The 13,600-nt window shown below is 35.3% G+C and overlaps 1 protein-coding gene and 1 long non-coding RNA gene across 2 annotated transcripts; both read left to right on the forward strand.

The window, feature by feature from the left end:
- The first annotated feature begins 6,813 nt into the window (after positions 1–6,813).
- Positions 6,814–8,586, forward strand: LOC117331537. The gene is made up of 3 exons (XR_004533572.1): positions 6,814–6,917; positions 7,672–8,036; positions 8,479–8,586. It is a non-coding gene; the product is annotated as an uncharacterized LOC117331537 (long non-coding RNA).
- Positions 8,587–9,797: 1,211 nt separating this feature from the next.
- On the forward strand, positions 9,798–13,523 carry LOC117331539. The gene is made up of 5 exons (XM_033890283.1): positions 9,798–9,938; positions 10,871–11,032; positions 11,300–11,692; positions 12,230–12,344; positions 12,646–13,523. Exons 4-5 carry the CDS (start codon positions 12,237–12,239, stop codon positions 13,219–13,221), a joined length of 684 nt encoding a protein of 227 aa, XP_033746174.1. The 5' UTR covers positions 9,798–9,938; positions 10,871–11,032; positions 11,300–11,692; positions 12,230–12,236; the 3' UTR covers positions 13,222–13,523.
- Positions 13,524–13,600: the final 77 nt, after the last annotated feature.

Here is a 13,600-nt window from a genome sequence, read left to right on the forward strand (position 1 = left end):
TATTATTGAGGATTTAAAAGAAAAACAATATGTTGGACATCAAAAATACACACTGATAAAACTGTAAAGACCAGTAAAACTGATTGATGTCCACTTCTGTGTACTGTGTTCCTCTGTCCCTATATCGGGTGGTACTCTCCACAAACTGTGACTTTAACGTACAACCAAGGGTCTAACCGGTAGCAAGGGAGTGAACTGTAAACAGGGACGTTAGCAGAGGGAACTAAAACCCTGACCAGGATCAAGGTAGGATAGATTATAGCTTAGGATGTAATCTGCGAAATGATAGATTATAGTTTAGGAAGTTAGCTACCATAGGATAGATTATATTTTAGGATGTTATCTACGATAGGATTTATTATAATTTAGGATGTTATCTACGATAGGATTGATTATAGTTTAGGATGTAATCTGTGATAGGATTGTTATAGTTTAGGAAGTTAGCTACCATAGGATTGATTATAGTTTAGGTGGTTAGCTACCATAGGATTGATAATAGTTTAGGATGTAATCTGTGATAGGATTGATTATAGTTTAGGATGTTATCTACGATAGGATTGATTATAGTTTAGGATGTTATCTACGATAGGATTGATTATAGTTTAGGATGCTATCTACGATAGGATTTATTATGATTTAGGATGTTATCTACGATAGGATTGATTATAGTTTAGGATGTAATCTGTGATAGGATTGTTATAGTTTAGGATGTTATCTACGATAGGATTGATTATAGTTTAGGAGGTTAAGCTACGATAGGAAAATTTATTACTTAGTGTGTCAGTTACACTTTTATTCATCAAAGTGTAGGAGGTTAGGTAAAATATGATTCATTATAGTTTAGGAGGTTAGGTACTATATGATTCATTATAGTTTAGGAGGTTAGGTACTATATGATTCATTATAGTTAAGGAGGTTAGGTACAATATGATTCATTATAGTTTAGGAGGTTAGGTACTATATGATTCATTATAGTTTAGGAGGTAAGGTACAATAGAAGTCATTATAGTTTAGGAGGTTAGGTACTATATGATTCATTATAGTTTAGGAGGTTAGGTACTATATGATTCATTATAGTTTAGGAGGTTAGGTACAATAGGATTCATTATAGTTAAGGAGGCTAGGTACTATAGAATTCATTATAGTTTAGGAGGTTAGGTACAATAGGATTCATTATAGTTTAGGAGGCTAGGTACAATAGGATTCATTATAGTATAGGAGGTTAGGTAAAATAGGATTCATTATAGCTCAGAAGCACACTAAATGTAATTATAAAACGCTTCAACTGATTCCCTTTACAAAGATGCCGATTGTTATGAAGTCTTTTTTTTGTAATTTCGATCTTATTATATACTAGAAGGTCAGCAAGATTAAGGAAACAAATAATATAAGTAAATTCTGTTTTGAAATATCAGTATTTTTCAGGTGATACATATACACTTACTTTTGTCTTTTACATCCACAGACACACACATATATTGTATATATTTTACTTTAATGTTTTGTAGTCATCGAAGCAGAAATACTTTTTCATGACACCTGATCTGATTAAGACGAATAAATGGTATATCATACCAGTATTATTTGACATAATTTCACATCGTGACGTCCAATATCTATGTTTAACTATAGTCTCATATATCCAAGTACATTTAGGGTATGACTGCCTGGGCAGTAACGAACCAAAGAACATTCGTAGCTGTATCGCTTATTGTCTGATAAGACTTCGTTGTAGGAGTACATGACTCAGGTTATATCACCACCCAATATATCTTTTTAAACATCAAGTATTGGATATCTCCGAGATGTATTACTGTATTGACTTACAGCTAGAGTGTTTAAGGGTCAACTTAATAGCAGTGATATCAGTAATATTTTACAAGACTTTAAATCACTACTATGGTGCAATTATATAGAAGTAGCTTTATCAATCGTAAGTATGTATTATGGATAACCATGGGGCTTGCTGATGACATGTAGCTTGTTATGCTCTTTGTAAATTTCAACAAAATATCCGAAAAAATAAATATTTTAAGTGGGCCACAATTACAATGTACATCATTTGCATCACATATATTGAACAAAATAACCAGGCTGTTTTTCTCAAATGGTCTACGGCACACAATAGGAACATTGGTTTGACCAGATTTTGCTTATAGTTTGTATAAACTCTATTTTACCTTGAAATGTAAATAGTGCTTGTTACAAATATCCCACAAATATGACATATACTTTTCCCCGTGTTGTGTTGGTGTGCCCTCGTGTTGCGCTGGTGTGCCCTCTTGTTGTGTTGGTATACCCTCGTGTTGTGTTGGTGTGCCCTCGTGTTGTGTTGGTGTTCCCTCGTGTTATGCTCGTGTACCCTCGTGTTGTGTTGTTGTGCCCTCGTGTTGTGTTGGTGTGCCCTCGTGTTGTGTCGGTGTACCCTCGTGTTTTGTTGGTGTACCCTCGTGTTGTGTTGGTGTTCCCTCGTGTTGTGTCGGTGTGCCCTCGTGTTGTGTTGGTGTTCCCTCGTGTTATGCTCGTGTACCCTCGTGTTGTGTTGTTGTGCCCTCGTGTTGTGTTGGTGTACCCTCGTGTTGTGTCGGTGTACCCTCGTGTTTTGTTGGTGTACCCTCGTGTTGTGTTGGTGTTCCCTCGTGTTGTGTTGGTGTGCTCTCGTGTTGTGTTGGTGTACCCTCGTGTTTTGTTGGTGTACCCTCGTGTTGTGTTGGTGTTCCCTCGTGTTATGCTCGTGTACCCTCGTGTTGTGTTGTTGTGCCCTCGTGTTGTGTCGGTGTTCCCTTGTGTTGTGTTGGCGTGTTTTCGTATGGTGGTGGTATGTTCTCAGCTCGTGTTGTGTTGGTGTGTTTTCAGTTGAGGCGTTGTACATATGTTTTTGCCAGTGTAGTGTGTTATGTTATTTAACTCGAATTCTACTTCAAACTTCCCGTTTATTAATGCGTCCTCTGTACCAAATCAACTCCGTCATGTAAAACAAAATAAAATTTAAAAAAAATAAATAAATGAACTAATTACAGTGAATTTATTTCAGTGAATCATCATGGATTTCCTTCACGTTTTCTGTTTCATGCTTTTGATATGGACAAAAGCTGTTGTTATACAATGTAAGTAACCCAGATATCGTTGACCAAAATTTTAGATATCCTTGTTATATATGACTTAGGCAAACATTATCACGTAAATGAAATACACTAGAAATAGTTAACCTGCTGATCAAGGACAAGTAATTGAGATAGAGTATGTATTGGGAATAAAATATTCTGGCGTTTGTTTAAAAAGAAAAGGCATTCTCGTAGCAATGATAATCAATGTGCACATGAGATTGGAGTCCTTGATTGCGTTTAAGAAAAAAAAAGACAAATTTGAAAAAAAAGCTTCAGGAATTGATGAATAGGTAAAAAATATAATAGTTAACAGAATATGAAAATCAAGGTAAATATGACAGCATAGATAAATGAGCTTTTAATAATCATTATTGATATGTAATAGTGATGATTTAAGTGTACCTCCCATAGACTACAGCTGTAAAATCTATATTGTGGATAAGATGATGACATTTAATACATTTTTAGAAATACAATTATTCTCTTTATTTCCTCCACAAATGAAGATTCACAAATAGAATAATTACATCATACAATCAACATATAAACAAGAATAGTCTGAATATACATATACAAAGTTATTTCACACACAAGTAATTATATTGAAACATCAATTGTTAGCAAATTGGGTTATATTTTTAAGCATTTCATTCAGAAAATTTACATTTGCTAATCTTACATATTCGTTGTCTTCGTTAGACATGTCATAGTCTAACTTGCTTCCTAATAAAGCATTAACTAGTTCAAAATCTGATAAATTGTGAAGGTACGCAATAAAATCAATACCCAACATATTAAATAAAAAACACCATAATTTATCACGAATAGCAGTATTCTTTTCACAATGTAGAATTATATGCATTAAAGTATCGTTGTATAAAATACCACAGTAGTGGCATAAAGCCATATGGTCCAACATACGAGATGTTGTACATAATTTTATGATACAGTGTATAGATTTATAATACTGAGGATATTTAATAGCCAATTTCCATAAATAATGTGGTTTAATCTTAGAATGAATAAATTTAAATCTGAAAAAGTCATTGTGGTTATGCATACGTTCTAACCATGCAGTTTCCTCTACTCTATATACATTTTCATAGACACTTTTTTTCCATTGTAGTTTCCCCGGAAAATACCCTAGCTTTATATAGTCAACAAAAGTCTCATACAATGAATATTTTCTTAAAATAGAAATAATGTCGGGTATAAATCCCTGTTGTTTTTCGTTGTTTACAATGAACATAAAAAATCTAGTAATAAATATCTTGTGTACTAGCATACTATTATCGATATTATAAATTCGTCCCAGAAATAATAATTTCTTGATATTAATATAAGATTCAATACTAGTCCAGCCAAGCAATGATACACACATGTCTGTCCTAGTTCTCTTTTCAAACCTTTGAATACTTTTCACAATAAAATTTTGTGCCTTTTCTAATAATAATACTTCAGTTTTGGAGAGTAACCATAGTTCACATCCGAAAAGTGCAGAAGGATACACTTTAATTTTGACTATTTTAGCAACAGTGAGAGGGTTAAGTGCGTTGGGATGAGCACCAGATTTTAGAAGAGACATAACACCAGTTTTTAATTTACAACATGCTCTAGTAGTTCTTTCAACTGAATTTCTTCTGCCGTTTAACAATATTCCGACATGTTTAATTTCTTCAACTACAGGCAGTACAAATTTGTTTAGGTAGACATTTTGTATATTATGGGATATGCGTTTTTCAGAAAACAATACAATTTTACTTTTCGTAGATGAGAAAGTGAATCTCCACTTCTTACTATAGGTTTCACATATATTAACCATTTTTTGTAGGCTTTGAAAATTTGTACTAACAAGACAAATGTCATCTGCCTGAGTTGGGATGTTAACTTTTAAATCTGCAATAACTGCGCCGTTTCCACAATTTTCCATTTCATTCAATAATTCGTTTATGAAAATTAGGTACAGTTTGGCAGACAAAGATCCCCCTTGCAAAATCCCTCTCTCCATTTTGATCAAAGGTGATGTTAAGCCACTAAATAAGATTGAACTTTCTACATGTGTATACATTTCTTTAAGAATAACCCATATCTTGCCTCTCAGTCCAATTTCATGTATTTTAAAAAGAAGACCTGCGTGCCACACTGTGTCGAACGCCTTGTTGCTGTCTAAAAATGCAACATATACATTTGATCCATTTTCTAAATTATAATTAATACATTCTTGTAAGTTAAAAGATGTACATAGGCTACACAGATTACTTTGGTATGCAGACTGCTGCTTATTGGGAAACGTATCAGAACATATGACTGGGCTGATTCTATTTGATATAGACATTTCAAATAACTTAAACATGACTGGCAGTAGGGTGATGCCTCTATAATTATTGGGATCATCTTTTACTTTCCCTTGACCTTTGTGCAACGTAACAATTAATCCCTTTTTCCACTGTTTTGGGATGTATTCATTTTTTTTTTGTTGTTGTGCCCTCGTGTTGTGTTGGTGTGCCCTCGTGTTGTGTCGGTGTACCCTCGTGTTTTGTTGGTGTACCCTCGTGTTGTGTTGGTGTTCCCTCGTGTTGTGTCTGTGTGCCCTCGTGTTGTGTTGGTGTTCCCTCGTGTTATGCTCGTGTACCCTCGTGTTGTGTTGTTGTGCCCTCGTGTTGTGTTGGTGTACCCTCGTGTTGTGTCGGTGTACCCTCGTGTTTTGTTGGTGTACCCTCGTGTTGTGTTGGTGTTCCCTCGTGTTGTGTTGGTGTGCTCTCGTGTTGTGTTGGTGTACCCTCGTGTTTTGTTGGTGTACCCTCGTGTTGTGTTGGTGTACCCTCGTGTTGTGTTGTTGTGCCCTCGTGTTGTGTCGGTGTGCCCCTGTGTTGTGTTGGCGTGTTTTCGTATGGTGGTGGTATGTTCTCAGCTCGTGTTGTGTTGGTGTGTTTTCAGTTGAGGCGTTGTACATATGTTTTTGCCAGTGTAGTGTGTTATGTTATTTAACTCGAATTCTACTTCAAACTTCCCGTTTATTAATGCGTCCTCTGTACCAAATCAACTCCGTCATGTAAAAAAAAAAAAATAAAAAAAAAAAAAAAAATGAACTAATTACAGTGAATTTATTTCAGTGAATCATCATGGATTTCCTTCACGTTTTCTGTTTCATGCTTTTGATATGGACAAAAGCTGTTGTTATACAATGTAAGTAACCCAGATATCGTTGACCAAAATTTTAGATATCCTTGTTATATATGACTTAGGCAAACATTATCACGTAAATGAAATACACTAGAAATAGTTAACCTGCTGATCAAGGACAAGTAATTGAGATAGAGTATGTATTGGGAATAAAATATTCTGGCGTTTGTTTAAAAAGAAAAGGCATTCTCGTAGCAATGATAATCAATGTGCACATGAGATTGGAGTCCTTGATTGCGTTTTAGAAAAAAAAGACAAATTTGAAAAAAAAGCTTCAGAAATTGATGAATAGGTAAAAAATATAATAGTTAACTGAATATGAAAATCAAGGTAAATATGACAGCATAGATAAATGAGCTTTTAATAATCATTATTGATATGTAATAGTGATGATTTAAGTGTACCTCCCATAGATTACAGCTGTAAAATCTATATTGTGGATAAGATGATGACATTTAATACATTTTTAGAAATACAATGGATACCGATATTTAGATATACATTTCATATCACAGCGCGGGAAGGACCACCTGTCGTCACATCCCAGTCTGACCGTCGGGTTTACTACACAACCTATACAACAAGTCTTACTCTCTACTGTAGTGCGGACGGCTCCTTCCCCCTCATGTAAGTAGTGTTTTACATATAAATATATGTTTTCTCATCTTTTAAGATTTAAGTATTGTATATTTGATTTGATTACCTGTTCTATTTATACTATTGAAATTTCAGAAATCCATTATTTGACAAGTACTTAAATATTTCACAAAGATTTATCAAAAGAATATCTATTAAATGGCGTTCCGGAATAGAAGGCGTCTGTCTCATCGATAATGTAGTGGTTATCCTATAATAGCTAATTCACAACTGCTCTCTACACACTTGTACGTTCTTTGCTCCCCGAGCATGCGTAGTAGTACTAGAAATAAAGCAAGCAGACACCAACAATGGCTTTAATGTGTTAGATTACGATTAGATTCGAATCGACATTCAAACCAAGTGGATACACAATAGCTGATAACCCCAATACACTAATGTTTCAAACAACTAACAAATACATGAATTTCTCCATAGATAGTGGAAGCAAGGATGTTGCTATCTTAATTAAAATTATCGATTGTGAAATCATACCATACAGCTGAGTTGTTAGCGGTACCTGTTGGTTACGTTATTAAGACCAGATCATTGGGAGACAAAACGGGCAGAAATGAAACAACGTCAAACAAATTAAAAATGTAATATGTATTGGTACACTCACTTATAGTTTAAAATGAAAATGTTGCTATAGCTCAAATCTCGAATCTTTAGACCAAAGTAAGCTACTGATCGAGTCTGTTCAGGTTAATTGGTTGTTTAATATGAATAACAATTTATGTTGTAGATTTGTATGGGAGCATTATGGAGGTGTTATTCAGAATCACACAGTGTATAATAGTGTGTCAAATTTAACACTTAGACCTCACGACGACTGGATCGAAGGAATGTACACTTGCATTGTGGGAAACAAGTATGGCCGAGCATTGAGTGACAATATGGAGGTGACCGAAATGATGATATACCCAATAACCACCCCGACTATTAACGTGACATACAGTCCGCAAGTGAACATGCCATTTACATTATATTGTGATCAATCACACAGCCACAGCGAAATGACACCGGAAATACACTGGGTCAAGGTCACAACAACGACAAACCTACCACGCCGGGTACAATATAATAACCGAATCACATACGACACTGATGGTATGTCTGGACAATATATATTTCTATTATTGTATTCAGATGTTTGGATGATACATTTCTGACGTCCGACGCTCATCAGTTCAATTCGGAAACTAGACGACAGGACACGATTAATTGTATTTTGACGTCAATTCTATAATACATATATTAATAACGTTTTGAAAACGTGTCATGCATATTTTACCTTATGGACCTGAAGCACGGCATAACATGTTGCGATGACTGCAACTGTATCATCACGGCGTTTTGTGTTTGTCTTCTACAAAGGTGATATTTGACAGAACAAACTACTGGCTAAAATACAATATATCTTTACCTTCCCACACTACCTCATCTGTATTATCTCCCTTGTCACATGGGGGTTTACTCTTTTTAAAGAAATGTGTCTTAGTTTGAATGAATTGGACAGAACGGAGTAATATTTACATCAATTTGTTGACAGGTAATCTACACTTTTTGTACATCGATACGTCAGACCGAGGAGAATACAGGTGTAACGTAACTCATCCATTCATCCAGAATTATACACTTGGAACAATCATCATTCTGGAACCAATAGGTAATTAAAAGAAATATTGTAGTATTTTGTTTGAAATGAGATAAACAAAAGCAAAACAAAAAACAAACAAAAATGTCTATCAACTACTATATTAAACTATATAGCATTCAAGGAGGATTCTCTCACACTTGACTGTTAATTTAATTTTACACTGAAACGAATCATTATAACATAGAGAATTAAACAGCGAATTGAACGAGTTTGCTGGTATCCATTTGATTATATTTCGATGGCCCTTATAGATATCAGCACTGAGTGTTTAGCATAAAAGTTAATAGTAAAAATGACACGTTTTGTAATTTACTGTTCCCAACGATGAGAGGAAAATCTCTAAACCCTTAGTGACGCACAGCTTTGCTAGAATAGAGAATAATTCTGCTGAGCATGTCGCATGGTATATCAAGATAAACAAAATGTGTAATGAATAATTCTTGACAATTGTTACTTATGCTGTTTTAAATCAAATTAGATATGGGAGCCCCCACGATTCTTATAGGATACCACATGTGGAGTTCAGAGGACCACCCTATCGCACTTCAAGGCCAAAACCTGACGCTTAGATGTATTTATGGAGGAAGGTGAGAATCATATATCTCCATGCCACGTAAGCCTATATCAGTTAAGATATTATGACATGAGTGAATAAAATGATAAATTTCCGTACACTGAAACTTTGTCAATTTGTTGTTAACATATGATTCCATTTATAAATATAGGAACTATACTTTTAAGCTAAATATATATTCCATGTATCTCCTTCTTACGGACTCGTGGAATTAGAGGAATTTATCAATTTCGATTTAATAAATATATAAATAAATAGAGAGACGTTACAAACTGTAGTGCCTCGCTGAAATCTTATTTTACAGGCCGATTCCTCGAATCCGCTGGCAGAAAATTTCGGATGATGGTAGCAGTTCATCAATGCATAATGTGCAAGACTACGGTCGAAATTTGATATTGCAAAACATTTCCTTTGAAGACGGCGGGGAGTATGAATGCGTCACTGAAACAGACAACATCTGGTTCAACGTGGTCGTGGAAAGTTAGTGTCTTTGCAGTTTGCATTATCCACTACATACATTATGTTAATATTGATAATCTTTAAGACTTCGATAGCTACCGTCCTATTGTCTTTGTTGGTATTTGATCCGGTAACGCTAGTCTTTGTTATGACAAAAAATTTGTTTTCATAGGTACACCGGTGTGGATAGAGAAACCTAGGCCGATCACCACATCACCTAGTACCGGACATATGTTTTCCTTTGCCTGTGGAGCGGTAGCGATTCCTGTCCCAGACATCGTGTGGTATATCAACACGGAGCCTACTACTGCCTTCATACGTATGTAGATATGGTGTTAAGAGAACCATATAGAAATCAACAGAGGGGAGAATATAAATAACGGAATTATTTTATCATGCAACTGTCGCACATACTGACCGATCACTACTGACGGATAAACGTATGCTTTTTGTTCCATATCTAGCGGGACTACTTTAAACTTGACCCTTAACTTTTACCTGAATTTGTAACGTTAACAGTGATCGAGTTGGTGTTAAAGTATATTACGTATTACACACAGTGACACACGTTTGTGTCTGATGTCTACGAATTCTGAATCGTTTTGTTGATTATTGTAAATTAAGTGGGCCTTTGTCAGGAATAATTAGTATTTGTGTGATATTTCCATAAATATTTAACTGAAACTGAACTCTGTGTTAAGGCATGGACTGATTTCCTTTAATTTTACACGTGTGGCCCTTAACATCACTGACGAGTCCTAGAAGGACGAAACATCTGTACGGTGCAGTTTAATGTTCATTACTCTGCATATACTTTACTTATTCCTAAAATAGGGATAAACTTTTTGATTTGGGTCTTTTGGAAATCCTTCTAGAGAAGGATATTGCCAGATTGTGCTTTTTGTACAATCATGCAATTTACTCCTAAGAAATCAGTATACTTTTAAAGAAACACATGTAGTACCGTACAGAAAAACTGCTGATCAGATCAATGCATAACTGATCCTGACTTTATCTGTACTCCAAACTAATTAGCTTACGATATTAGATGATTATACTTTTCAGCGATGAAAGTTAAAATAGATACTAGTATACAGCACAATATAGTGCTATGTAAAAAACAATATTTTTGTTTTTGTGCGCCTGAGTATAAATCTTTACCGTTCGAGACAGCAGTTACTCTATTTAATTACAATAAAAACGGTCTAAATGAGTATTCATCCAATCACCAAATGTCTTTTGTCATTTCAGCTTCAAACGGCAATCTTATGTTATTTCGAGTAAACCATACACAAAGCGACGACATGGTCCGTAGTGTACTGTCTGTTAAAGCTAGCATCTCCTTCTCCATCAAATGTACTTGTGAAAACTATCACAGCAGTATCTCGGCCTACTCGTACCTATATATCACAGGTCAGTCGGAAATAAATACTTACAAAACTTATAAACATTCCATAGGTGGATTAACAATACAAAACAATGTGAAATAGGTAATAAGTGAGTCGTACTTTTAAAACACTATTGATGATTTATATAATTTGTTTTAGAAAATTGACACTATGAATTACATTATTCATCTCATAAATATCATAATAATGCTTATGCTGTAACAAATGGCTCAATATTGAATTCATTATTTATTATTAATTCATTATTAATTCAGGCGATCTAATTTTCCAGGAAATGTTACGTATCCCTCAACTACTGTTGCCAATGTTACATCAACTACCTCATCAACCCCGGAATCAACCATGAGATTAACTCAACCATCGAATCAGGTACCTACAATCATATCCACGTTGCCCTGGACTCCAGAACCCAACACCAAATCCTCATCGCCCTGGACTCAGACACTAACTTTTAAACCAACTCCTATGACTACTCCTTAACCAACACCAGTAACAACTCCAGTACCAAACACAGTATCACAGAGATCCAACACCGCCGTGATAGGAGGGGCTGTGGGAGGCGGTATCGCTGTAACACCGCCGTGATAGGAGGGGCTGTGGGAGGCGGTATCGCTGTAATCATCGCCGTAATCGTCGTTGTCTATTGTATTTCATCTAAACGAAGGTATTCGTAATTATAGGTGGCATTTTCTTGATAATGATTTAGCTTAGTACAATACTAAGGCAGTATATTCATATTCATCTTGGCCTACCAAAGATAACGTCCAGTGCCTTCCTCTTCAAAGGGAAAGTATCGTGTTGAACACATTTAGCAAAGATAATTAATGTTGGACACAAACGAATTGTGCTGTTTATAACGTAAAATAACAGGCCGGTATTGTGTCATTTGTTTTCGGAAGGACACTTTTACAGATCCAGATGAGTTTTCTTGGCTAAAACACTGTTTTGTACATCTGATGTTTCAAAGCTATCTCATTGTTATGTAATTTATTATATAAACATACAATACATACAATTGTTTTATTTGTTATTTTCATTGTACCCATTCTTTTGTCTGACTATGTCTGTATATTTTATAATCATTTCGCTTATTTTGCGGTATGTTTTGCTTAACCTATAGTGATTAAAGCCTTCTTTTTAATGGCAATTTCCTACCTACGATATTGAAATACAAACTTTCCGTTCCATCTTTATCACACAGAAAAAACATGGACTCTGTTCCTAAATCCGATCCTAGGATGGGATATGGTAATAAAGGCTACAGTAACGTAGAAATGGACCGCGTTGGAAAACTCGATAAGAATGGACATCAAAAGGTCAGTTAATGTAGTCAAGTCAGAACTGTAAAAGAAAAGTATGAACTAGATATGTTGCAAACCTATGAAGGTTGTATAAACATGCTGTTTGTTCAAGTAAGATTTTGGTGTTGACTTCAAAATAACGCTCTGTAAATCGTTAAGAAGCAACAGCACATTGTTTAATTCAGAAGTTTTGTGCAGTAGAATGTAGACTTGATTCAGTTCATCCTCTTCAAATAATACTGACAAAATGCAAGACAGACTCTTTTTAATCATGTTTTCTTTTAGTATTTTATGGTTTTGATTATAATTTTTTTAGCAAAACACCAAGGATAAGAGGGAAGTGTATTCTGGGCTAACGTTTGAGAGGGAGAACCAGAAGGGGAACGTTTATGAACAACTCGGTAACACAAAAAATCCCGATAAAACCGTGGAAAACAAGTATGAGGAGACTGAGTATAGCTACATCAGTGATGTAGACTTTGCGGAGGCTCAGAAACAGTCCCAATCCCCTACTCCTGCTGCCAAACCTGTTCCGGCCTCGCCTACAGAGGTTCCTCAGGAAGGGATGCCAAATTTAATAAAGACAAATCCAAAAGTGCTTGCTAAAGTTGAACCCCGAACTTACATGAGTTCGAACACAAAACCTCTTCCAAAGGCGCCAACATCAAATAGCCCGTCGTACGATAAAATGGGTCGGTTTGGCAGTGGCAAGTACTCGGCGATAGGTAATCCAGCATATAGCAGTGATGTCAAACAGCTCAGTCTTCAAAACCAGGCCATGTCTGACACTTACGAGGAACCTGTCACAGTTCAAATGTCCACGCCGCGCAAGGGAGCTGTGGAAACCCCAGATGACGGGTACTTCAAACTGGAACCAATGCATAGGAAGTGATGAATAACTGAACAGTGTATCTGCAGGTCCTGTTGTTAACATGCATTGTTTTCAATACTTAAAAATACATAAACCACATACATATAATACATTAAATGCCCAGCCTTAGACTTATGAAACACTAAAAACATTAACATTTGCAATATTATGCATAAAACCCACATGCCTTTCACAGGTCATTACATAATATTTGTACAGAAATAGCATTATTAATCTGTTTTTATATGTCACTCTATATAAGGTTCTACACATGTTTAGAGTATTAAAAAGATTTATACTTGAAAATCCCTTAAGTCACATTTTGCAGGGTATTATATTACGTATGATCATATGAATCTATACATTCTCATTCCATCGTTGAAGATAGATGTATAAAGAT

The sequence above is a fragment of the Pecten maximus genome, chromosome 7, assembly GCF_902652985.1.
Source record: "Pecten maximus chromosome 7, xPecMax1.1, whole genome shotgun sequence".
Taxonomy (NCBI): domain Eukaryota; kingdom Metazoa; phylum Mollusca; class Bivalvia; order Pectinida; family Pectinidae; genus Pecten; species Pecten maximus.

Coding starts and splice junctions, on each gene's coding strand:
- LOC117331539 (XM_033890283.1), top strand. CDS start 12,237: ATGGACTCTGTTCCTAAATCCGATCCTAGGATGGGATATGGTAATAAA. Junction 12,345..12,645: donor ATAAGAATGGACATCAAAAG/GTCAGTTAATGT, acceptor TAATTTTTTTAG/CAAAACACCAAGGATAAGAG.